This window comes from Bufo gargarizans, chromosome 3, assembly GCF_014858855.1.
Source record: "Bufo gargarizans isolate SCDJY-AF-19 chromosome 3, ASM1485885v1, whole genome shotgun sequence".
Classification (NCBI taxonomy): domain Eukaryota; kingdom Metazoa; phylum Chordata; class Amphibia; order Anura; family Bufonidae; genus Bufo; species Bufo gargarizans.
Window position 1 is genome coordinate 409,047,286 of NC_058082.1, and position 25,369 is coordinate 409,072,654.

General features: G+C 42.8%; 1 protein-coding gene and 1 non-coding gene across 2 annotated transcripts in view; one reads left to right on the plus strand and one right to left on the minus strand.

The window, feature by feature from the left end:
- Nucleotides 1-25,369, minus strand: part of LOC122932703 (complement decay-accelerating factor-like) — a 208,630-nt gene that overhangs the window by 30,369 nt on the left and 152,892 nt on the right. Inside the window, exons 9-10 of the mRNA XM_044287278.1 lie at nucleotides 8,242-8,338; nucleotides 7,089-7,168 (exon numbers count right to left, since the gene is read on the minus strand). Of these exons, the coding sequence (XP_044143213.1) occupies nucleotides 7,089-7,168; nucleotides 8,242-8,338 (177 nt within the window). The remainder of the gene's footprint in view (nucleotides 1-7,088; nucleotides 7,169-8,241; nucleotides 8,339-25,369) is intronic.
- On the plus strand, nucleotides 3,064-3,136 carry TRNAK-CUU. Its single transcript has one exon. It is a non-coding gene; the product is annotated as a tRNA-Lys (tRNA).

The following is a 25,369-nucleotide window of genomic DNA, read 5'->3' on the forward strand; positions in this document are numbered from 1 at the left end:
GAGGTTGGTCACAGACTTTATTGACTCCATCTTGAACCTTTTGTACACTATGTACTTGTTCAGGGCTTTCAAGTTTATAATTGCTCTGAAGGAGCCATTCGGTTTCTTTATTAGGAAAATCGGTGAATAAAACCCTTCCTTTTGTTCTTCCACTGGTACAGGAACGATGGCTCTTTTTTCCAGTAGGAGTGATATCTGTAGGTCAATAGCCTCTTGATTTTCCACTTTTTAGTTTTATGTTCTCCATATATCGGTTTGGGGGATAATGATTGAATTCCAGACTGAATCCATTTTTTATACCCTCTAGTACCCAGAGGAAAGCTTGAATGTTCTCCCAGGCAGAGTGGAAAAACCTGAGTCTTCCCCCTACGGCCCCTCTGGCGTCATTGGGAGGATGTGCGGGCGGACTTGTCGGGGTCAAACAAGAACCCCCTTCCCTTCCCTCGGGTAGACTGCCAAGACTGCCCTGAATCTTTCTTTTTTTTGGTCAAATCCCCCACGTTTTTGGGGACGAAAGGAACGTCTTTTGTAAAAAAAACTGATTCAGTGGGAAAGCCCTTTTTTGTATCTGAGGCTTTTTCCAGGATGTCATCTAGAGCTGTGCCAAAAACTCTGTCACCTTCACATGGTAGAGAACAAAGCTTATTCTTTGACGCCATATCACCTGACCAGGTACGCAACCAAATAGCTCTTAATGAAGCATTGGATAGGGCGGCTGTTCTGGCCGACAATTTTACTATATCGGCTGAGGCATCGGCGATAAAATTTTGCAGCTTGCTTCAGTATTGGGATTGAAGCCAGGAAGTCTTCCCTGGGCGTGCCGGATCCAATATGCTCCTCTAACTGTCCCAACCACAGAGACAGGGTTCTGGCGGTGTAGGTGGCAGCAATACCTGGTCTCAATACAGCGGTGGAGGATTCCCATGTCTTTTTTAGGAGACTTTCACATTTTTTATCCATGGGATCTTTGAGAAGTCCCAGGTCTTCAAAGGGTAGGGCAGATTTTTTTAGAAATCCTTGCCACGGGGGCATCCACCTTAGGTGTTTTAGCCCAGATGGCCGAGTCCTCTTCTCCAAATGGATATTTCCTTCTGAAAATTTTAGAAGCGGATTGCCTCTTTTCAGGGTCTTTCCATTCGTTTTGGATTAAGGATTTAATATTAGCGTGGACAGGAAAAACACGTTTTTTCTTGTCACCTAGAGCTGCGAACATCTGATCTTGTACAGATAGTGGCTTTCGCTTCTTCCAGGTTAATTGTAGCTCTGATATTTTTCAGCAAGACTTCTGTCTCTTTTACCGAACACATGGGTCGACCATAGGTGTCTACCGAAATGTCAGAGTCTGGACCCGATGAAATTTCTCCTTCATCCAAGTCGGAAACTTGCTCCACAATGGAGGCGTTAGAGGTAGAGGGTCTGGGCTATGCATCGTCGGTTCGTTCTTCAGGTAGGCAGTGAAGCACTTTAACTGCAGGACCAGGTGGTTAGAACGTCGCCGACTGCTTCTACTTCCGCCTTATGCCTGAAGCTCCGCCCTCTCCTATGCGTCACGCCGGCCCCTTCTGATGACGCGATCCTTCTCGTCATAGAGGCCAGCGCTATGGGAGGAATATGGGGGCGTGCCCCGGAAAGCCGCACAGAGACGCCAGTTCTCACAGAACGCGGAAAAAACAGCCCGGGGTGACCAGGGGAGGAAGGACCAAGATACCCCCGCGACCCTCTCCCCTGCGACGGCCCTCCGGCAGCGCCGGGACAACAAACCAAAGGCCACGCGGATAATGCTGGTGCTCGAGATCCCGATCCTTCTGAGGGACAGGAAACAACTGGCAAGGTAAGAGGGAGGGGGCCCTTTATTGGCTGGGCTCGAAAGCTGTTTCCTGTCCCTGGAGAAGGCGGGGTAATCCTCTGCCGTTGTGGAGGCGTCAAGAAAAAACTGTTAACCCTTTATGACAGAACAGCTCAATATTTTTAATAAAGGCCAACTGAAAAAATTATTTTTAGCCAAAAATGAGTAACAGAGCGCAATGTTCTGTTTCTCCCTGCAGTGTGCAAGAGCTGGGGGAGATTGGCGGCGGTCGAGCCGCCCAGTTACTTTAAAGATGGCAAAACAGTCCTATGGAGGGCTGAGTACTTGGACCTATCAGGATCTGATCTAGGGTCTCAGTGCTCTATTTAAATCCCCTCCTGGCCATACAACTTTGCCAGTGATGGTCCTCAACTCCCTAGCAGTGTTCCCAATTCCGGTTCTTTGTGTGCTGTTGGATTGTTCATTTATTTCACCTCGACTTGCTTTTGACTACTCTCTGCTTTGTAATTTGGTACTGTGTTTCTCGTCTGGTTCTGATCTCAGCTTGGCTATGTGACTACCCTCTGTCTCTCGTTGGTACTGCATTGTCCACCTAGTTCCAATCCATTTCTGTACAACTCTGCGTTTGTGTTGTTTTTGTCTCCGTGTGGTCTGTCTTGCACCTTGGCATAGGGAACATTGACCAGTTGCGGACTCGCCACCTAGGGCTTGCACTCCACATCTAGATGCATGCTGGGTTTTGAGGAAAAAAAAAAATGTTCTATGGCCAAAAATTGCAAAACACACTCCTATACAGAAATGGGTTGTCAGTAAAGAACTGTATATTCTCCTACTGCCAATTAACAGCTGGCTCCTGTCTGTTCAGCAACCAAAAAATGTCATGAAAACCTGACCTAAACATTGTATGTAAATCCAGTGAATAGCATTTCATTGCAACCAGTTTTTAAGCTATATGTGTCACTTTCTCATGAATTCAGAAATAATTCAAAAACGAATTCCCTTGCCGTCCTACAGCAGCAGCACAGGGATTTCTAATCCTCCTGAAAATGTAGGACAGGAGAGGTCAATTAATCAATTTAATACAGCTCCTATAAAACTGCCTAACTTAATCCCTCCTATTGTGTTTTTTTCTGTCCTTCCTGGGAAAGGACATTCTTCTGGAGAAGGGGAGATGTTAGGAAGTATTTTTTATTTATTTATGAATCTTGCTTTCCTGCCGCTATTTCTCTCAGGACTGGTGTCCTGTTATATCAGCAGGACAGCTAGCTCAGTCGGTAGAACATGAGACTCTTAATCTCAGGGTCGTGGGTTCGAGACCCACGTTGGGCGCTTGTTGACAGTTATATCATTTAGTAGACGCTAGTTCTGGCGCTGCATCAACTGTATAGGTTACTTACCGGGCGGCGCATTCCTCAGGTGGTTCCACCTTCCCCCGCTGGTGCTGCGTGTGTGCGTGCGCCACCTAGCAGGGAGGAGGGAGTGATAAAAGTTGCTAGCGTCCATCATTCAGCGCCGCTCTGCTGCGCTTTTATCATGCTCCCACGAGGTAAGTAATCCTTGAGAATGTTGTTTTTACCTTCGGAGCTCTCTGCTGTGTTGCGGAAGCAATCTTCTCTTGCTAGAACGAGTGAGTGAGATTCAGGCTGGCCGGGCTGCAGGGAGTTTGCTGCCATCTAGTGGATGGTTGCTCAAAATTTCACTCACTCGCAATACAGTTGTGTTAGTATCTTTACTCAGTGGTGGTTTCTCTGTTCTTAAACTTTCTGCATAATAAAGGGATTCACCTATTAAGTTATGGTCACTATAGAGCATATTAAACAAATGCTTCTCTGCTCTATTATGGAGAAATGTCTCACGGTTCTGAGGATAGAGGCTCCACCGCTGGGAAGCGAAAACATATGTCTTGCAGATCATGTAACACCCTCTTGCCAGACGGCAGTGAATTTTATTTCTGCCTAAATTGCAGAGCTAATAACTTTCCTGTAGAGGATCAGCCCTTATCTAATAAAGACATGTTATTATGGATGAAGGACTTTGAACTGCTTAAACGCATCATGTACAAAGACAATGAAACTGGAGCTTCTCAGACAGAGTTAAGACCGGCGGCTACTACTAGAATGGATTCTTCTCCCAGAGAGTCCGACATGTTTGAGGAATATAGAGTTATAGACAAAGTTAACTCCTCAGAATCAGGGGAGAGTGATCAGGAAATAAATTTATTTCCGTTGCAAAAAATGTCAAGATTGTTCAAATCTATTGAGCCTGAGTGTGTAATGAAGACTGAAATAGTCGGCGAGGACGGTATCCCTAAAAAATCTAGAGCATTCGCAGTTGACCCCTTGGTGAAGAAACTTATGGTCAACGAGTGGAAGACACCAGATAAGGGGACAATATTTAATAAAAGGTTCAAGTCCATGTGTGTGATTGACCAAGAAGAGGAGAGAGAGTGGGGAGAGCCCCCCAAGGTTGACGTTGCTATTTCATGACTGATCTAATTAGATGACGGATCTAATTTTACAGACCCAATGGATAAGAGGATAGAGAATGCCCTACGCCGCAGTTATCTCACGGCCTCAGGGCAGTCTAAAGCAGCACTAGCTTCTTATGCGGTGGCCAAGAACCTTAGATCATGGCTTCTCCAGATGGAGGAGGACATAAATAAGGGGGTACCTAGAGATGACATCTTATTATTCTTTAAGAAGATAGCTCTGGCCTCTGACTTTGTTTGTGATGTGTCGGTACAACAAGCAAGATATGCTGCAAGATCCATGGCATTGTCTACTACAGGCAGAAGATCACTATGGATAAAGCCTTGGGGGGCAGATGCCCACTCTAAAAGTACACTGTGTGCCATGGAAAACCATCCAAATAGACTCTTTGGGCCTGAGCTAGACACACTCATGGAGAGCTTGTCAGACAAGAAAGGTAAATCCCTTCCTTATGTTTCCAGGAGAAAGTGGTTTTCTACCTTTCGCACAGCCAACAGAGGCACCGGACGCAGAAGATAAGATGGAGGAGAAACATCCGTGTCACGAGGAGGTAGCTCCAGAGGAGCCTCTACACTGCGCAGAAGAGGCTGTGGAAGAGGAGCTCCACCCCCCCAAACGCAAGCTGGAATTCTGACGCCAAAGGTATGCCTGTAGGGGGCAGATTAACATACTTTTATATAGAATGAGAGAAGGTAGTAGACGATTGATGGGTTGTAGATGCCTTAAGAAATGGCTTATAGAGCTACAGGCCAGGCCCCCAGACAGGTATGTCACAACACAAAGGTTAAAAGGTCAGAAGCAATGCCTAATAGAACAGGCTCTAAAAGAGTTCATCCAGATGAATGTTCTGGAACCTGTTCCGGAAGAAGAAATCTTCCAAGGAGTGTATTCAAAGGTTTTTCTAGTTCCAGAGCCTCAGATGAAGTGGAGAACTATTGTAGACCTAAGGTCTCTCAACAGATTCATACGCAAGAAGAAATTCCGTATGGAGACAGTTCAGTCCGCACTAAGTCTACTGGACCCAGGAGATTACCTTGCTACAATAGATTTAAAAGGATGCGTATTTACACATCCCTATTCACAAGGGTTACTGAAAGTTCCTTCACAACACGTTCTTCAGTCCCGTGGGACTTCACACTGGCCTACATATATCCACCCATACCTATGATCCCAAAGGTCTTGCAGAAGATCAGACGGGACCAGGTCTCAACAATCCTAATCTGTCCGTACTGGCCCAAGAGGGCATGGTTTGCCTCATTGGTGGTGATGAGCAAGAACACCCTTTGAAAGCTCCCACAGATTCCGCACCTGGTGACGCAGGGCAACAGATGTTGTCCGCATTTACACCACCTGCAGTTGACAGAATGGATGTTGACTGCCTCCTTTTAATGCAAGAGGGCTTGTCCGAGGCAGTGATAAGAACCCTGCTACAATCCAGAGCAGACTCTACAAACAGAGGCTACCTAAGAATCAAGAAAACCTTTAATCTTTGGTCGGGAAGAATGGAGTACCATATCAGTCTCCTACTATTCAAGATATTCAGAATTTTCTGCAGCAGGGGTTCGAGAAAGGCTTGAAGCCTGGCACGATTAAAGTCCAGATATCAGCCCTATCAGCTGCATTGGGAAGGAGATTATCACAGGAGCCTCTAATACAGAGGTTTGTCAAGGCGGTAAGGAGGCTTAAGCCACAGGTCATCGACCTGATCCCAAAGTGGGACCTCTGCGTGGTTCTAGATCAGCTTTGCAATGCTCCCTTCGAACCGCTTCAAGAGTCAGAGATAACGTTTTTGTCCATCAAGGTCTGTTTTTTTGTGGCAATTACTTCAGCCAAGCGGGTGAGTGAAATTCAGGCCCTGGCATGTGCTGAGCCTTACCCAATTTTTCTTCAAAATAAAGTATTCCTGAGGACTTTACCTTCCTATCAACCAAAAGTTCCTTCTTTTACGAATCTAAATCAGCAGATTGAGTTGCCTGTTTTGTTCCCAGATCCGGCTTCAGAGGAGGAGGTGTAGACTTCACTCCCTGGATGTGGGCAGAGCATCAAAAATATATGTCCAGAGAACAGGACAGTTTAGGAAGACAGACCACCTGTTTATATCATATTCAGGGAAGAACAAGAGGGAAAAACTAACAAAAGCCTCAATATCCAGATGGATACGAGAAGCTATCACTATCTGCTATGAACTTAATGGATCAGAAGCGCCAAAACCCATAAGGGCTCATTCCACTCGCGCTATAGAGATAAGATCTGTCCCCATAGACCAGATCTGTATAACAGCGTCCTGGAGCTCGTCCAACACGTTTGTGAAGCACTACAGACTCTATATGAGACAAACAGGAGAGATGGCTTTTGGCAGAGCTGTAATACAGTCCGCGGTATATGGAGAGCCCTCCCTGTAGGATTACTTGCTAAATCCCCATGGGTGCTGCTGCTGTAGGACGACAAGGAAAGTGTAATTTTTTCTTACTGTAAATTCTCTTTTCTTTAGTCCAAAGCAGCAGCACATACTTACCCACCCAATAAAGTGATTGTTGAAACTTACCTTGAGTTTTTCTTTGGTAGGACTAGAAGTTCGTTTGGAACTACACAATAGGAGGGACTAAGTTAGGCAGTTTTATAGGAGCAGTATTAAATTGATTAATTGACATCTCCTGTCCTACATTTTCAGGAGGATTAGAAATCCCCGTGGGTGCTGCTGCTTTGGACTAAAGGAAAGAGAATTTACGGTAAGAGAAAATTACACTTTACATAGTATGTCTTCTCAGTAAATGTATTTGTTCATACTTTACCTTTGCATACAGGGGGTTTGCCACTCCAATTACCATCTGCTTGACATTTTCTGTAATTTCCTTTTGACACCATGAAATATCTTGAACAGAAATAACAACAAGAAAAAAAATGATAGTTATCATGTATTTGAATTACAGTATTAAAAACTATTTTCATATGTAGATGATGAAGAATGTCCAGGTTTAAATGCTACGGACACCTTAGGGGCAATTGTTTATTATTGCATTCTACTCATTTCTGGCTAAAAATGTCAAGTTTTTTATTTTCAGTTTCAGGACTGTTGCTCCCCTCTTCTCAGTGAGTCTGAGACAGGGCAGCTCCAAAGGCTCAATCTGTAACCCTTATCTCTCAACTCCTAGCCGGTCATAAACACTTATTTAAGCTAAATCCTTGCAAAAATGATAACACTTCTGCTATAATGAGTCTTTATTATCTGTTAGGAAAATACAGATAAGGGCTACAGAACTGCTCTCTGACAAATTCACTAAGATGGGAAAACACCAGTTTGCAGATAAACTAAAAGTCAAAACTGTAGAGGAAAAAAAAACTAAATAGAAAATTTTTAATCAGGATGAATTTTAAAAAAAAAATATATAAATAAATAAATAAATAAATAAAAAATCTCCTCAGGATAGTGTCAAATGGGACCCGCTCTGATTTCCAAAATGGGTCTCTGTCACAACTGTCTGGGAATAAACAGGTGAACGTGTATGCACGCTCCCTCCATTAAAAAAGAAATCCACCCAAAAAGTCATCTTTTGACAGTGGCTGATGCAGGACGATACATTTAATGCATTTTGTCTAGTCTAAGTTTACACCACCTATTACTCTGTACAAGGGCATAAAACCTAGCTTATTTTGCTGTGGGGCCCTATGAATTGTAGTTACACCCATAAGTTTGTACCACAATATTGGAGCACACCGTTGCAGGTTATGACACTCGTTCTTCAAAAGGAAGTGTTCAAAACCCTCAATAAATGTTGTGCATTGCTGTTTCGCGCAAACTGCACCAGCATTCTGCCACATCTTAATTAATAAATCTCTCGCTATTTGTCTGCTGGCATGAACATATATTAAAGACATTTTATTATAAAACCAATGAAAAATTATGAAGAAAAAAAATGGCCAAAATCGCCTGAAATATAAACTTACCCTGGATTACAAATGTAGGTGACTATTGAACCAAACAGGAAGTTTTCAGATTGCATCTGTCCGTGATCTATAGCTCCTGGGTTACCACATGATATGGCTACAAATATAAAAAGTTAGATTTATGTTATGACTTCATATTTTCAGAATTTCAACATGGAAAATATTTATTTCCTGCTTGAACTGACACCAGGCGTGGAGAAACACAACTGCATTCAGAAGGGCAGAACGGCAGAGGCAAACCTGCTGTTTGCAGATTAGAAGCCGGAGTAAGTCCACATGCCGTATGGACAGACAGTGGTACTGCAGGTGAAGAGCAAGTCACAGACCAGCGCATAGAGGACAGAGCAGCAAGGCAAGGACCTTATCTGATTCACCACTTGGGTACTCTTCTGGCCACGCCTACTGAGAATAGGAGAATGGCCGTGGCCATGGACCACCAGCTTCACAGTACTCCTCTCCTCATGCCTCCTCTTTTTTGGTCCAAAGGAATCTTCTAAACAGGACTTGTGCCTTGATGTTCTCGGCAAGTGCCCAGGGTCTTTTTCCAACCCTGTTAACATCCAAGATACTCTTTACCTCAAACAAGTATTTAAGGGCTCGTTCACACGACCGTGCCATTTTTTGCTGTCCGCAAATCACGGATGGCGCCCATGTGCCTTCCACAAATTGTGGAACGGAACAGGAGACCTATAATAGAAATGCCTAGAATAGGCACAGGACTCAAAACGGACAAGAATAGGACAGGACTCAAAATTTTAGCGGGGCCAACGGAATGGAGCAACGGATGCGGACAGCACACAGAGTGCGGACGTGTGAATGGACCCTAACAGTTTGAGGTAAGGCACATGGAAAGAGTTGGGTTTCCGAAGGCATGGTGGCAGGCAGAACTTATACTGGATTGATCTACTCTAGAACCTCATAAGGAACCACCCAAAAAATGTAGAGTAACCGTAAACCCTTAACGCTATATGATGTAACTGTATGGCATAAGCATTAAGGGAAAGTATGCAGCGGGCTCACATAGTGAGCTTGCTCCGTACATGGCAGGTTCCAATTGTATAAAACAGCTGACACACGTTGGCAGTGACTGGTAATAGAGCTGACTCCAATCCCGGCCATTCAACCCATAAGATGCCACTTCCATGCGGCATCTGTTGAGTTCATAAGGGGGGCTTCCTTTTTCCTCCCAATCTGAGCCCCTGCATCTAAATCATGCAAATCTGATTAGTTGCTATGAAAGCTTTGTGAAGGTTCCCAGGTCTGTCATAGTGAGCTTCCTGTGAAGCCAAGCCAAAAGCATGACTTCACAGGCAGTCAGTGAAAATCCCATGGATCGAATATTTTTATTTCTCGATCCGAATGTTTTCAAATTTTCGGATCTCCCGATTTTCTTACATTTGTGATCTTTTTACGAAAATATAATCATATATTACGAATAACCGGACTTCCGCAATTCGAATTACTGATGAGGCCATCCGGTTATATGACGTTCCTACAATATCTCAAGACCACGCTCAGCATAAATACCGGACATGCGCAGGCCACCTAGCGCAACGCCACTTTTCTCAAGTCAGGATTACTTGGAGGTATTTAGGTGATATCGATCATTTCATGTATTTTTATTTCATGTATTGGTCTATGTATGTGTCCATTATCTCACTGCTTGAAACTATTAGGTTAATCTACATTCATCTAGTAAGCTAGATCAGTGTTTCCCAACCAGTGTGCCTCCAGCTGTTGCAAAACTACAACTCCCAGCATGCCTGGACAGCCTTTGGCTGTGCGGGCATGCTGGGAGTTGTAGTTTTGTAACAGCTGGAGGCACACTGGTTGGGAAACACTGAGCTAGATAATCGCTACATTACCTGAAATATGACACCTACATAGACCTATTAATTCTGAATGGTTCCACTGACTGCAGCCCTCTTCCTACAGTTTTTTTTTATCTTTTTTGTATTTTTGTGCTTTCATGTACTATCTGGCATTTTTGATATTCTTTAATGTCTTTGTTGGAAATAATGTATAGATACATTACTGTGATCATCATCCCACGATCAGATTATTTATTTATGTAGTGGTCTATACTTGCAGCTTAAAATATTATAGTATGGGATATTGTGTATATATATACATGATCTGCCCCTATATGATTATAATCTTTCTTTGTTAAAATCTCCTTTTTTTAATACACTGATTGTATGCTATTGTATTTAACAGGCCGTGAACAAGGTCCGGGAGGACCGAAACTTTGGCCTATGCAACTGATATTCATTGGTGGCATTTCCAAATAAAATTATTTTCTTCATTCACATTAATGGGTGCCGTGAATTATTCTACAGTGAAAATCCCATAGACTGCAATCATATTCTTTTGAAAGTTAAGTAAAAAAAGTGAAAAAAATTTAAATTAAAACACAAACATATTAAAATTTCAAATCACCCCCTTTCTCAATTTTACAAAAAAATAAAATAAACAATACAAAATAAACAACACTGGTATTGCTGTGTCCAAAAATGTCTCAACATAGCTCTGTAGAAGGAAAAAGAAACAGTTATGACAAATATTGCAACAGGCTAATTCATCTTTAATGTGACCTGTCAGATCATCTCAAAAAGTACCACTAAGGCCTTGTTCCAGGACAACTCCAAGGAGAGATGATAGAACTGGATGGCATTCTATTTGATCGTAAACTTGCTCTGACGGAGATGGACTGAGTGAGATGCTGCAAGGGCCATCTGGCCAGGCTCCTCAACAACCTTACTGAATGTAGACAAATAAAATAAAAAATCCCATAGATTATACAGAAAGTCACTGAGTTTCCATAGGGTTGTTGCCTAGGTGAAACCTTTTTCAGACAGGAGGGACACAAGGAAGGTGATCTTGGCCTGGTCAGCAGGGAACTGATGAGCCTGTAATTTAAAGTGGATGGTGCACTGGTTCATGAATCCACAACAGGTCTTAGGATCTCAGTCATAGCATGGTGGCAGTGGTAGGAGGAGGCGGAAGCTGACTGAGGGAACAGTAAAGACACTTGAGTAGGTATAGCGAAAGCTCTTACCACCAAGGAGTCCAAATGAGCTGAAATCATATTGAGATACTGGAGAAGTTGCTTCTAGCGACTGCATTGATTAGTCAGCTATCTAAACATGTCCAAAACCCAGCTTGTCCATGGCCTAAGTGAACAATTCAAGAAGTGAATATAGATTTGCTGTGCCACTGAATAAATTTGGCTTACGGATACTCCTAAAGATTTTATCTAATTGTCCCCCTGGTCTTCACCTTTAACCTGTATACAGGGATCTGAACCAGGCTGCCACCTATTGGAGAAGTCTCTGTTCTTTGGCTGCTGACCCACAGGGATCGAGAGACAGGGATCATACAAAACTGTAGGCATAGCAGCATCGAGCAGGATGAGAGACGACACGTACACCCTGTGTGCGCTGTCCCTTCATACAGCTGATCAGCGGGGGTCCCGGGTGTTTGACAGCTGCTGATTTGATATTGATGACCTATCCTGAGGATAGGTCATCAATATTAAAAGGCCGGAGAACCCCTTTAAAGGGGAATTCTGGTTGGTAAAAGTTATTCCCTATCCACTATATCCCCTATCTGGGAGTTCTGGAGATAGCCGAGTGCTCTGCCTGAATATCTCTGGAACTCCTGTAGAAATTAATGGAGCGGCTCACGCATGTGCGATCGGATGCTCCAGTCATTTCAGGGGAGTTGTGACAGGCGAAAGAAGCGGTCCCAGTCACAGATCAAAGGTGCTCTAAACTGCTATCAGCAACTGACAGCATCATAAAGCACTGGCAGAAGATTCAGCCAGCAAACATTTCTGCAATCCAGTTGTAATTTAATTGAGAGAACTGGACCAAAATGGATAAATCCCACCCCTGCCCTTTCTCTCATATCGATCCCCATGATGATTCCCTCTCTTACACAGAGTGGTCCTTCTCCTAGTGACCTACAGCTTCCATCTTCACCCTCCGTTCTCCTCCATATACAGTTGAAACCAGTTTACATACACTATATAAAAAGACACATATGCATGTTTTTCTCAATATCTGACATGAAATCAGAACAAACCTTTCCTGTTTTAGTCAATTAGGCTTACCATAATTATTATTATTTGCCAAATGCCAGAATAATGAGAGAGAGAGAGAGAGAGCGAGAGAATATTTTAAGGCATTTTTATTACTTTCTGCAAAGTCAAAAGTTTACATACATACATGTGTTTGGGAAACTATCTCCATCCATACCAAGGCCTTTGTGGTTGTTTTCTTCCCTTTGACAAAGCTGGGCAGTCAACTGGCGCGGCATAGGGACGCCTTAGGAGTCAGGAATGACACAGGGGGGTCGCCATTTTGAGGGTGAGCGTTACTGTACCCCCTGTGCTGCAATAGATAGTGATCATATAGTAGGGATTTATAGGGGAAGAGACCCAGCACTGGATCCTCTCCTTTCCCTACCCACTCCCTAACTAAGGGTTACTTATCTCAATTAATACTCCTGTGGTGTGGTTCAGCAATTTTTAGGTTGCACCGTTGTGTTTTATGTGTGTGTGCGTTTGTTTGTCTATTGTCATATTGTACCACTATTTTAATTGTCTATTAAAAGTTAAGTATTAATTAAGGTCACCCACCATTTTTGTTCTACAGTATTGCTTTATATTGGGTACCCAATTTGTATATAACCACAATTGACCATTAATTCCTATGGTTGTGTGATTAGTTAATCTTGAAATTGCACCCAAAGTTGAGCCAGACTTGTTCAAGTCCATAATTCTCTTCCTGATATCTTGGATGATTTCTTTAGACTTTTCCATGATACTACACAAAAAAGCAGTGTGTTTCAGGTGTGCATTTAAATACATCCACGGGTGTGTCTCTAATTAACTCAGATGTTGCCAACAAATCGGCAGAAGCTTCCAAACACATGATCATCATATGGGCTTGTTCAGAATTGTTTAAAGGCATAGTAATCTTAGTGTATGTAAACTTTTGACATTGCAGAAAGTAATAAAAAAAGTCTTAAAAACATTCTCTCTCATTATTCTGACATTTGGCAAATAATAATAATTATGGTAATGCTAATTGACCAAAACCAGGAAATATTTATTCTGATTTCATGTCAGATATTGAGAAAAACATGCATGTTTGTCTTTTTATATAGTGTATGGAAAATTCTCCACCAAAGGTTCTGCACCCATTTATGTTGTTTTGCCACAATCTGTGCAGTGATTTTGTAACAATTTACCTAGAACTGTGTTATAAAATTGTTTCAAATTCACAGCAGTTTTTCTGTGAGTTTGCACAAGTTGTGTCAAATCAGTTTTTATACAGGCAGACTGGGCGGGCTATCCAGTTCAAAGTGCCATTTGTAATGCAGTTTCTCCAAGTACAGTATTGTTAGGTCATCAACTGCTATTTGGGCATATAGTGCGACTCAAATGGGAAAAAGTGCCTTGGGCCTACTAAAACTAGGTCAGATTTGCAGAGGCTGTGAGCTTCCAGTAAATTTGAAACCTATGAGAGATGACCTCACATTGGAAATAGTGATGAGCGAAGCAAGCTTCGGCTCCTAGATCCAAAGTCTCATCACTCTAAAATGCTGTACGGAGATCCGTCTCCATAGAGCATTAAAATGTACGACGAGGCGAAGTCAGTTATTCCCAAAGTCTAGCGAGACTTTGGTGAATAACTTTGGTATTTTTTATTTTTAAACTAAAAAACATTTTAAAACTTGGACCCGAACTCTGCTTCGGTTCCGAGGTACAAGTTGAAACCAAAGCTGAGTGACCAAGTGAAATCTGGCATGTGTCACTATAGCAGAGAATAACCATGTAAAGGTTTTGCACATCCAAGTAATTCTGACATTGTTTTTTTCGTCACATATTGTACTTTACTTAGGTGGTAGAATTTAACCGATAAATTTGGGTATATTTATTTTAAAAAATAATAATAATAATAATATTTCACAAATCTACATAAATACTATTCAATATTTTTTTTTACATTTAGGAGTCTTAGAATTTTAACATTAATTTTAGAATTTTTGAAGTACATACTTTTTTCCTGCACCAAGCCAAGTTGCAATTTAAAGACAGTTTTCTTTTACAAAATATATCACCCCATATCTCCTGGGTTTAGAAATCTCCCCATTGTAGCCCTAATCTTATGTCTTGACATACGGCAGGCACCAAACATAAAGGAGCACCCAGTGGTTTTTAGAAAATAAATTGCAAATGTTTCAGGTCTCATTGCACACTTGTAAAAGCATTGAGCTACCAAAATGATAGAAAATGACCCCATTTTGAGATATATATATATATATATATATATATATATATATATATATATATACACAGTACAGACCAAAAGTTTGGACACACCTTCTCATTCAAAGAGTTTTCTTTATTTTCAAGACTATGAAAATTGTAGATTCACACTGAAGGCATCAAAACTATGAATTAACACATGTGGAATTATATACATAACAAAAAAGTGTGAAACAACTGAAAATATGTCATATTCTAGGTTCTTCAAAGTAGCCACCTTTTGCTTTGATTACTGCTTTGCACACTCTTGGCATTCTCTTGATGAGCTTCAAGAGGTAGTCACCTGAAATGGTTTTCACTTCACAGGTGTGCCCTGTCAGGTTTAATAAGTGGGATTTCTTGCCTTATAAATGGGGTTGGGACTATCAGTTGCCTTGTGGAGAAGTCAGGTGGATACACAGCTGATAGTCCTACTGAATAGACTGTTAGAATTTGTATTATGGCAAGAAAAAAGCAGCTAAGTAAAGAAAAACTAGTGGCCATCATTACTTTAAGAAATGATGGTCAGTCAGTCCAAAAAATTGGGAAAACTTTGAAAGTGTCCCCAAGTGCAGTCACAAAAACCACCAAGCGCTACAAAGAAACTGGCTCACATGCGGACCGCCCCAGGAAAGGAAGACCAAGAGTCACCTCTGCTGCGGAGGATAAGTTCATCCAAGTCACCAGCCTCAGAAATTGCAGGTTAACAGCAGCTCAGATTAGAGACCAGGTCAATGCCACCCAGAGTTCTAGCAGCAGACACATCTCTAAAACAACTGTTAAGAGGAGACTGTGTGAATCAGGCCTTCATGGTAGAATATCTGCTAGGAAACCACTGCTAAGGACAGGCAACAAGCAGAAGAGACTTGTTTGGGCTAAAGAACACAAGGAATGGACATTAGACCAGTGGAAATCTGTGTTTTGGTCTGAGGAGTCCAAATTTGAGATCTTTGATTCCAACCACCGTGTCTTTGTGCGACACAGAAAAGGTGAACGGATGGACTATATATGCCTGGTTCCCACCGTGAAGCATGGAGGTGGTGTGATGGTGTGGGGGTGCTTTGCTGGTGACACTGTTGGGGATTTATTCAAAATTGAAGGCATACTGATCCAGCATGGCTACCACAGCATCTTGCAGCGAGCGGCATGCTATTCCATCCGGTTTGCGTTTAGTTGGACCATCATTTATTTTTCAACAGGACAATGACCCCAAACACACCTCAAGGCTGTGTAAGGGCTATTTGACCATGAAGGAGAGTGATGGGGTGCTGCGCCAGATGACCTGGCCTTCACAGTCACCGGACCTGAACCCAATCGAGATGGTTTGGGGTGAGCTGGACCACAGAGTGAAGGCAAAAGGGCCAACAAGTGCTAAGCATCTCTGGGAACTCCTTCAAGACTGTTGGAAGATCATTTCAGGTGACTACCTCTTGAAGCTCATCAAGAGAATGCCAAGAATGTGCAAAGCAGTAATCAAAGCAAAAGGTGGCTACTTTGAAGAACCTAGAATATGACATATTTTCAGTTGCTTCACACTTTGTTGTTATGTATATAATTCCACATGTGTTAATTCATAGTTTTGATGCCTTCAGTGTGAATTTCCAATTTTCATAGCCATGAAAATAAAGAAAACTCTTTGAATAAGAAGGTGTGTCCAAACTTTTGGTCTGTACTGTGTGTGTGTGTGTGTGTGTATATATCTATCTATCTATCTATCACTTATATTATTCATCTAGGGGGATTGTAAGTTTGTTGACCATTCTGTTTTTGATAAAATCAATGCTAAGCTGATGAAAAAAAAAATGTAATTGTGTGTCCCCCCCCCCCCGACAAAACTGTCAATTGAAATATGAATATGAAGGAGTACACCTCAAAATGTATCACCCTATTTCTCCTGCCTTCAGAAATATCCCCACTGTGGCCCTGATCTTATGTTTTGACATACAGCAGGGCCCAAATGTAATATAGCAGCCAGTAGGTTTCAGAAATTAAATTGAAAATGTTTTAGGCCTCATTGCACACTTGTAAGGGTACTTTCACACTTGCGGTTTTCTTTTCCGGCATAGAGTTCCGTTACAGGGGCTCTATACCGGAAAAAAACCGATCAGTTTTAGGGCTCTTTCACACCTGCGTTCTTTTCTTCGGGCATAGAGTTCCGTCGTCGGGGCTCTATGCCGGAAGAATACTGATCAGGATTATCCTAATGCATTCTGAATGGACAGTCCGTCCTTCAGGATGCATCCGGAACGGAACGTTTTTTGGCCGCAGCAAATAGCGCAGCATGCTGCGCTTTTTGCTCTGGCCAAAAATCCGGAACACTTGCCGCAAGGCCGGATGTGGAATGAATGCCCATTGAAAGGCATTAATCCGAATCCGGCCTTAAGCTAAACGTCGTTTCGGCGCATTGCCGGATGCGACGTTTAGCTTTTTCTCAATGGTTACCATGGCTGCCGGGACGCTAAAGTCCTGGCAGCCATGGTAAAGTGTAGTGGGGAGCGGGGAGCAGTATACTTACCATCCGTGCGGCTCCCGGGGCGCTCCAGAGTGACGTCAGGGCGCCCCAGGCGCATGGATGACGTGATCGCATGGATCACATGATCCATGCGCATGGGGCGCTCTGATGTCACTCTGGAGCGCCCCGGGAGCCGCACGGACTGTAAGTATACCGCTCCCCCGCTTTAATAGCGTCCTGGCTGCCATAGTAACACTGAAAGCATTTTGAAGACGGATCCGTCTTCAAATGCTTTCAGTACACTTGCGTTTTTCCGGATCCGGCGTGTAATTCCGGCAAGTGGAGTACACGCCGGATCCGGACAACGCAAGTGTGAAAGAGGCCTTATCCCTATGCATTCTGAATGGAGAGTAATCCGTTCAGTTTGCATCAGGATGTCTTCAGTTCAGTCGTTTTGACTGATCAGGCAAAAGAGAAAACCGCAGCATGCTACGGTTTTCTCTCCGGCCAAAAAAACTGAATACATGCCTGAACGCCGGATCCGGCATTTTTTCCCATAGGAATGTATTAGCGCCGGATCCGGCATTCAGAATACCGGATCCGTCGTTCCGGCATGCGCAGATCAGCAAAAATATGAAAAAATGTACAAGACGGATCCGTCTGTCCGCATGACAAGCGGAGAGACTGATCCGTCCTTGCAATGCATTTGTGAGACGGATCCGCATCCGGATCCGTCTCACAAATGCTTTCAGTCAGCGGCAGATCGGCGGATCCGGCGGCCAGTTCCGACGACGGAACTGCCCGCCGGATCACACTGCCGCAAGTGTGAAAGTAGCCTAATGGTGTTTAGCTTCTAAAAGGATAGAAACCCCCAGAAATGACCCCATTTTAAAAACCAGATAAAAATGGGGTCATTTCTGAGGTTTTTCTATCCTTTTAGAAGCTAAACACCATTACAAGTGTGCAATGAGGCCTAAAACATTTTCAATTTAATTTCTGAAAGCTACTGGCTGCTCCTTTACATTTGGGCCCTGTCGTATGTCAAAACATAAGATCAGGGCCACAGTGGGGATATTTAATACCCAAGTCATGTCTCAAGGCTTATTTTAAGAGATGAACATTGACTTATAGGATAACTGCCTTACATCTGGTGGCATTAGAGGCAGAGCTTGTTAAGAGCTCATTTACATCCCTTCCTTCCCAGAATTCTAGAGGCGCATGTATGGCCTATAAGTCTCCTCACACTAATTAAGATGCTCTCTCCCTAAGGAGATAAACAGATAAAACATGCATCTAGTGGTGTAGTGAGCATGCCGATTGCAAAATTATTATAGGATGAAATAATGGGTATGTATGGTTTTCTTCAAATTGGTAATATATTTTCACATTTTTAGATAGGTAACTCTGTTACGGTCTTAGAAATCCGCCATATTTTTATCTTTGTTGTGCATACAGATGAGAAGTGAAGCTGTGCATTTATAAGGGAGGCAGATTTCTAAAAAGGCATTTGCCTGTACATATGTTTATGTCTCGCTTAACACAGCAGTTGTCCCACATTTCTGTCATTCTGATGCTGTTGTGAGCAGCGTTTTGGTGTGACATATAATAGATCATTGCAGGGAAAAAAACGGTACTGTAGTGAAAGGCAACATATCCAAGAAAATGGATGAAAATGTATCTATGTTGCAAATTCCAGTTTGATGCAAGAACACCGGTAGGGTTATAATGACAAGCTGACATACAATGAAAGAGACCGGTCGTACAACATCTCTTTAGCCCCATCAATCCCTATATGAGAGACGAATGTGCCAAGTGATGCAGTGCACTAGAGCAGGTCCCTGCCTGGCAAGGTACAAACCGCTATGTACACAAATAACCAATCACCTACAGAATATGTAAAAGAACAGTGTCCAGAACCATCTGTAGAACAGTAATGGGTCACTAATCCCCAAAATGCTGTCAGCATTTCTAGATGTGTTGTGGGGTATAAGAGTGCTACTAAAAACAAATTCTTAATAAAGCCCTTAGTGTACTGGTAAGAAACATCTCAATCATTAGAGATCCTCCGAATAAAAAAATATCATGCCAATATCATGATACAGTAATGTGAATGGAATTAACAGCTTTATGTGGCAGGACATAGTCATAAAAAAATGAAATGATGAAAATAAATCAGGAAAGGTACATTTTGTTCCAATGTCTCAAAAAACATCAGGTATTCCCCATCCTTCCATATTAGCTACACACCCAGCATCATTTCTGAGGATATTTCTGGGTGGCAGTGGCAGGGATGGGGTGAAGGAAGTGGTGTTCTGAAAGCCTTTGAATGTCCTCAGATTCGAAGACTTGTCCAGGTGCGGGGACTCAAACAGGATATTCTCAACCACCTTCTCCTGGAACTCGAGGAAACTGGGGGTTCATTGGGTCTTTTTGTTTAAAAGGAAAAAAAAAAACATTATAAGAAGCAATTTGAAGAAGGTATATTGCTACTTTTTTTATACCAGGCTCTGTTTTTTCGCTTCACCAGGTAAGGTTGAAGAGCCTGGTCCAAGAGGTCTACACCTCCCATAAATTTTTTGTAGTCTGTCACACAGATAGGTTTGTGTTTTTCAGCAGCAACCCCTTTCTCCCTAACTGCCACTGTGGTGTCTGCGTGCACAGTGGTCAGCATGTAGACATCCTTCCTGTCCTTCCACTTTACTGCATGCAGCTGGTCACTTGCAAGGGCGAAGGATGTTCCTTCCTCCAAACACTTGGACACCACCGGTTGTGGGTCTCCCACTGTATTTTTATGGACTGTCCAACAAGCCCCTGTGTTTGCAGCATGGGGGGATTTAAAAAGGGGTATACTGGTGTAAAAATAAGCAGTGTGCACATGGTAGCCATTGTGTAGGAATGGTGCCAATAGGTCACATCATTTTGCTTGATGTTCCAATAATTTGGGGGCAGCCTTGGGGGTTAGGATGGCAGTCTGCCTTCATAAAGAAACAGACTGTAGGTATAGCCTGGTGTCGCATATCTTATATATTTTTACCCCATATCTGGCACACTTGGAGGGAATAAATTGATGGAAGGAAAGGCAGCCTTTAAAACTAAAAAGGGATTCTTCAACCGATAGCTTTACATCGGGGCTATAGAAGTTTGAGGATGAATCCCTAAGGAGGGAAATAAGGGGTCTCAATTTATTTAGCAGAGTCAGTTCTGGGGGGATTTAGGAATTGTCAAAAAATGCATTAGGGCTTCATAGCGGTTTCGTACATATCTGCTGCAAACACAAGGGTTGACTGGACAGTACTCGCAGCCCAGTAGGATCAGACGGATGGCTTTTTTACAATGCCCATATTAAGGGCAAGTGTGGGTTCTCACCACAGTTAGGAATTCCATTATAGTAATATAGTAGTATAGTATAGCTAAAGTTATAACAGAATATAATGGAATTTTAGGATGGAATGCAAAATGAAACTCTTTAAGAAGCATTCAGTTTTGTTACATCCAAATATATTTCGGCACATATAATGGTTCCGTTTTTTTCCATTATGTATGATGGAACAAAAAGTCCTGTTAACAGGATTTTTTTTGCCGTCATGCATAATGGAAAAAGACAGAACCGTTACATGTGCCAATAGAAATATATTAGGACTGAGCAAAATGGAATGCCTCTTAAAGGGTTCCGTTTTGCATTATATCCTAAAATTCTGTTAGATTCCATTATAACTCTGTTATAACGGAACACTATAACACAATTCCTAACGCTGGCGAGAACCCGCCCTTAGATCCAATTTTTTTTTTATTATTTCAGGGACACCTTATATAAATAGATGTAGGATTTTGTACAGCAGAATAGTCTGCTGTACAATTAACCAGCTGCATTTATACTCTGCAATATTAGGCTTAGGTTTGTCCAAGAGAGACAGTTCTGTTAGTTGCCTGGTAGATGGGCCCGACACACGTTTGATCAAAAATGTGCGCAAAGAGCTTCCATTTTTTCATTTATAGTAGGTATAATACCACTTTAATTTAGAATGATCCCCATTTCTCAGTTCTATTGTTTGCATGTGAAATGTTGTGCAGCCATGCTTTTATTAGTTATCCGTTTGAACAGACCCCTGAGGTAGGTGTGTTCATACACAGGAATACCTAGAGTCCTATCTAGCCCTATAGGACCCTGGTACTAATGGCAGGGACAAGACTACCTGTTCCTCCAAAAGGAAGGACGAACAGGAGTCTCCTTCAGGCCTAATACAAACAAAAGGGAAATGCAACTAACAGAACACAAACAAAATACAAAAGGGAAGCAAAGACTTAACTTCAAAGAAGCAATGGAAGCACTAGGAACTCCGCCGAGATTTACACACCAGCAATCCAAAACTGAAAGTGAAATTATAAACCGCACAGCATTGTAGGAGAAGCAACTATAAATAAGGAATGTTAAATGACCACATAAGCAACTTTTAAGGCAAGGGGTGTGGCCATACCAGAAACAACACAGACGCCTATTGATCCACAGGGAAACCTGTCTGATCAAACCACGTGTTGCCAGTCTCACCGATCTCCTGCCACCTGTCACGGGAACGTCCGTGACAGTACCCCCCCTTCTACAGGTGACCTCCGGGCACCCAGGACCGACCTTATCCGGGTGAGACCTGTGAAAAACTTTCACCAAACGACTGGCATTCACGTCAGATGCCGGTACCCACATCCTCTCCTCTGGTCCATAACCCTTCCAGTAAACAAGATACTGAAGAGATCTACGGAGAACTCGAGAGTCAGTTATCTTGGCGATCTGAAATTCCAGCCTACCGTCCACCATGACAGGACCGGGTGGCAAGGAAGACGCTCCAAAGGTTCAACATATCTCTTCAACAAAGATTTATGAAACACATTATGAATTTTCAGGGCCTGAGGAAGTTCAAGACGAAAAGCTACAAGATTAATAATGGCAGTCATCTTATATGGACCAGTAAATCTTGGACCCAACTTCCAAGAAGGTGCCTTCAACTTAATGTTTCTTGTGGACAGCCACACAGAATCACCCACTCTTAGGTCCGGACCATTCATACGTTTACTGTCAGACATATATTTGTCAGCCATTATACTTGTTGCCAATATTCATCAAGTTATTTTGAATTTTACGCCATATACGGATGGCATTGATGACGAAAACAGTTCCTCCTCACGGATACCAGAAGTATCAGAACCAGAAAATGTGCCAAACTGCAGGTGAAACCCATTGCCCCAAAAAACGGCAACTTACCAGTGGACTCCTGTCTACGATTGACCACTTCTCCTATTTCTCAGAGACAAAACATCTCAAGTGAGTCTCCAGACTCTGATTAGTGCGTTCTGTCTGTCCATTCGACTGAGGATGAAAAGCCGAAGAAAAGGACAGTTGTACCCCCAGTCGAGTACAGAAGTCCGCACGATCCAAGACCACGTCAGAGGGAATACCATGGAGTCTCACAATGTTGTCAACAAACACTTGTGCAAGTGTTTTAGCATTAGGTAGGCCCGGCAACGCTATAAAGTGCACCATTTTACTAAAGTGATCAACTACCACCAGAATAACTGTCTTTCCTGAACAATTAGGTAGATCAGTGATAAAATCCATGGATAAGCGAGTCCATGATCTTGACGGGATGGGCAACGGAAGTAGAGATTCGGAAGGCCAAGTATGTGTCACTTTAGCATGTGTACTGTACAGGTACTACAGGCTGACACATAGTCCTCAACACACTTACGCAACCCCGGCCACCAGAATCTACGAGAGATAAGGTCGGCAGTGGATCTACTCCCAGGGTGTCCCATAAGAACCATACAGTGATGTTCCTCAAACACTTTGTGACGCAATTCTGATGGCACAAACAGTTTCCCGGAGGGACAAGAATCTGGTGCGTCTCCCTGGGCCTCTAACACCTTCACCTCTAGGTCAGGGTAAAGAGCGGATATCACCACCCCTTCCGACAGTATAGGACTCGGATTTTTCTAAATCACCACCTCCAGGAAAACTACATGACAAGGCATCTGCCTTGACATTCTTAACGATGTTAAGAACAATAGGTGACAATGAAATTGAATCTGGTAAAAAACAAAGACCATCTGGCTTGTCTCGGGTTCAGTCATTTAGCCGACTCCAGGTAAGCCAGGTTTTTGTGATCTGTGAACACCGTGATCGGATGAATCGCCCCTTCCAACCAATGACGCCATTCCTCAAAAGCCAACTTAATGACCAGTAACTCTGTTACTCACATCATAATTTCTCTCTGCGGGAGACAGTTTTTTAGAGAAGAAGGATGCCATTTACCAGATGACGGGCCCTGCGATACAACTGCTCCTACCCCCACCTCGGATGCATCCACTTCCACAATGAAAGGTTGTGATATATCCGGCTGCACCAATATAGGGGCAGAAGAGAAGCATTCCTTAATCGCAGAAAAGGCTCACAACGTCAAATCAGACCACACTGAGACATCTGTCACTTTCTTAGTGATGTCAGTTAAAGGTTTTACCATTGTCGAATAATTCAGAATACATTTTCGGTAATAGTTGGTGAACCCCAAAAACCGCATAAGAGCCTTCAGAAAGGTTATACAACCTAGATTTTGGCAATTTAGCGCCGGGAATAATACATCATGCACACGGTCGTTGCCCGGCCGTGAATGGGTCGCAGTCTGGAGCTGCGGTGCGGAACGGAGGCACTGAAGCCCACAGAAGCACTACGGAATGCTTCCATGGTGTTTCTGTCCGTGCCTCCGCACCGCAAAAAAAAAGAACATGAGGCCTTATTCCCGGAGCTAAATTGCCAAAATCTAGGTTGTATAACCTTTCGGAACCTGAAAGACTGGCCATGAGAGAGTATATCAGGGCTGGCCAACCTGCGGCTCTCCAGCTGCTGTAAAACTACAATTCCCACCATGCCCTGCTGTAGGCTGATAGCTCTAGGCATGCTGGGAGTTGTAGTTTTGCAACAGCTGGAGAGCCGCAGGTTGACCATTCCTGGTGTATATTACCGAGACTTTGGCTAAAGGACACATAAGACCTACCAAGTTTCCAGTGGCAGCAGGGTTCTTTTAAAAAAAAAAAAAAGGGCGGAGGTCTTAAAGTTGAATGGGTTGCCATCAGTCCTGGACGCCGCACGGACGTTGCCCGTGCATTGGGGACAGAAAATTGTGGTCCCTAATGCACAGAATGGCTGCACAACGACTGTGTGCATGAGGCCCAAGATTGATAGGACAATCATATTCCCGATGCGTAGGTAAATCCTGGCATCCACTCTCAGAAAACACAAAAAAAGAGGGAGAAAAAGAATACCGAAACAGGAGCCGCACATCTAAAATATATCAAATTTATTTAAAGCAACAGACACGACAATAAAAGAATTTAAATTGTTGTACAGTTGTGTTTAAAATTATTCAACCCCCAATGCTGTAAAGGGTTTTAGGGAATTTAGTGTACATTTGTAATTGTGTTCAGAATGAAATCTTACAAGGACTTTTTAAAGAACCAAATGCAACTAAAATGACATCAATTGTTTTTGTAATACAGTATTAAATGTTTTTTTTTGTGATTTCTTCATTGACACAATTATTCAACCCCTTAAAGACTACCACTCTTAAGAACAGAGGTTCATTCAAGTGTTTTCGATCAGGTATTGAAAACACCTGTGGATGTCAAGGAGCAGCGATCAAGCATAATAAGCACCAATTAGGCAGATTTAAAAGGACTGTGATTTTTCTTCTTGAATGCTCCTTCTAGACATTTACTGGTGTGTTTACAAACATGGTGAAGTCAAGAGAATGGTCCAGGAAGACAAGAGAAGAGGTGATTTCTCTTCACAGGAAGGGCAATGGCTATAAGAAGATTGCAAAGATGTTAAACATACCAAGAGACACCATAGGAAGCATCATTCGCAAATTCAAGGCAAAGGGCACTGTTGAAACGCTACCTGGTCGTGGCAGAAAGAAGATGCTGACTTCGACTGCTGTGCGCTACCTGAAGTGCAAAGTGGAGAAAAGTCCCCATGTGACTGCTGAGGAACTGAAAAAAGATTTGTCAGATGTGGGTACTGAAGTTTCAGGTCAGACAATAAGTCGCACACTGCGTAATGAAGGCCTCCATGCCAGACCTCCCAGGCGCACACCCTTGCTGTCTCCAAAGAATAAGAAGAGTCAACTGCAGTATGCCAAAAGTCATGTGGACAAACCACAAAAGTTTTGGGATAGTGTTTTGTGGACTGATGAAACAAAATTAGAACTGTTTGGTCCCATGGATCAACGCCATCTTTGGAGGAGGAAGAACAAGGCCTATGAAGAAAAGAACACCTTGTCTACTGTGAAGCATGGCGGGGGGTCAATCATGCTTTG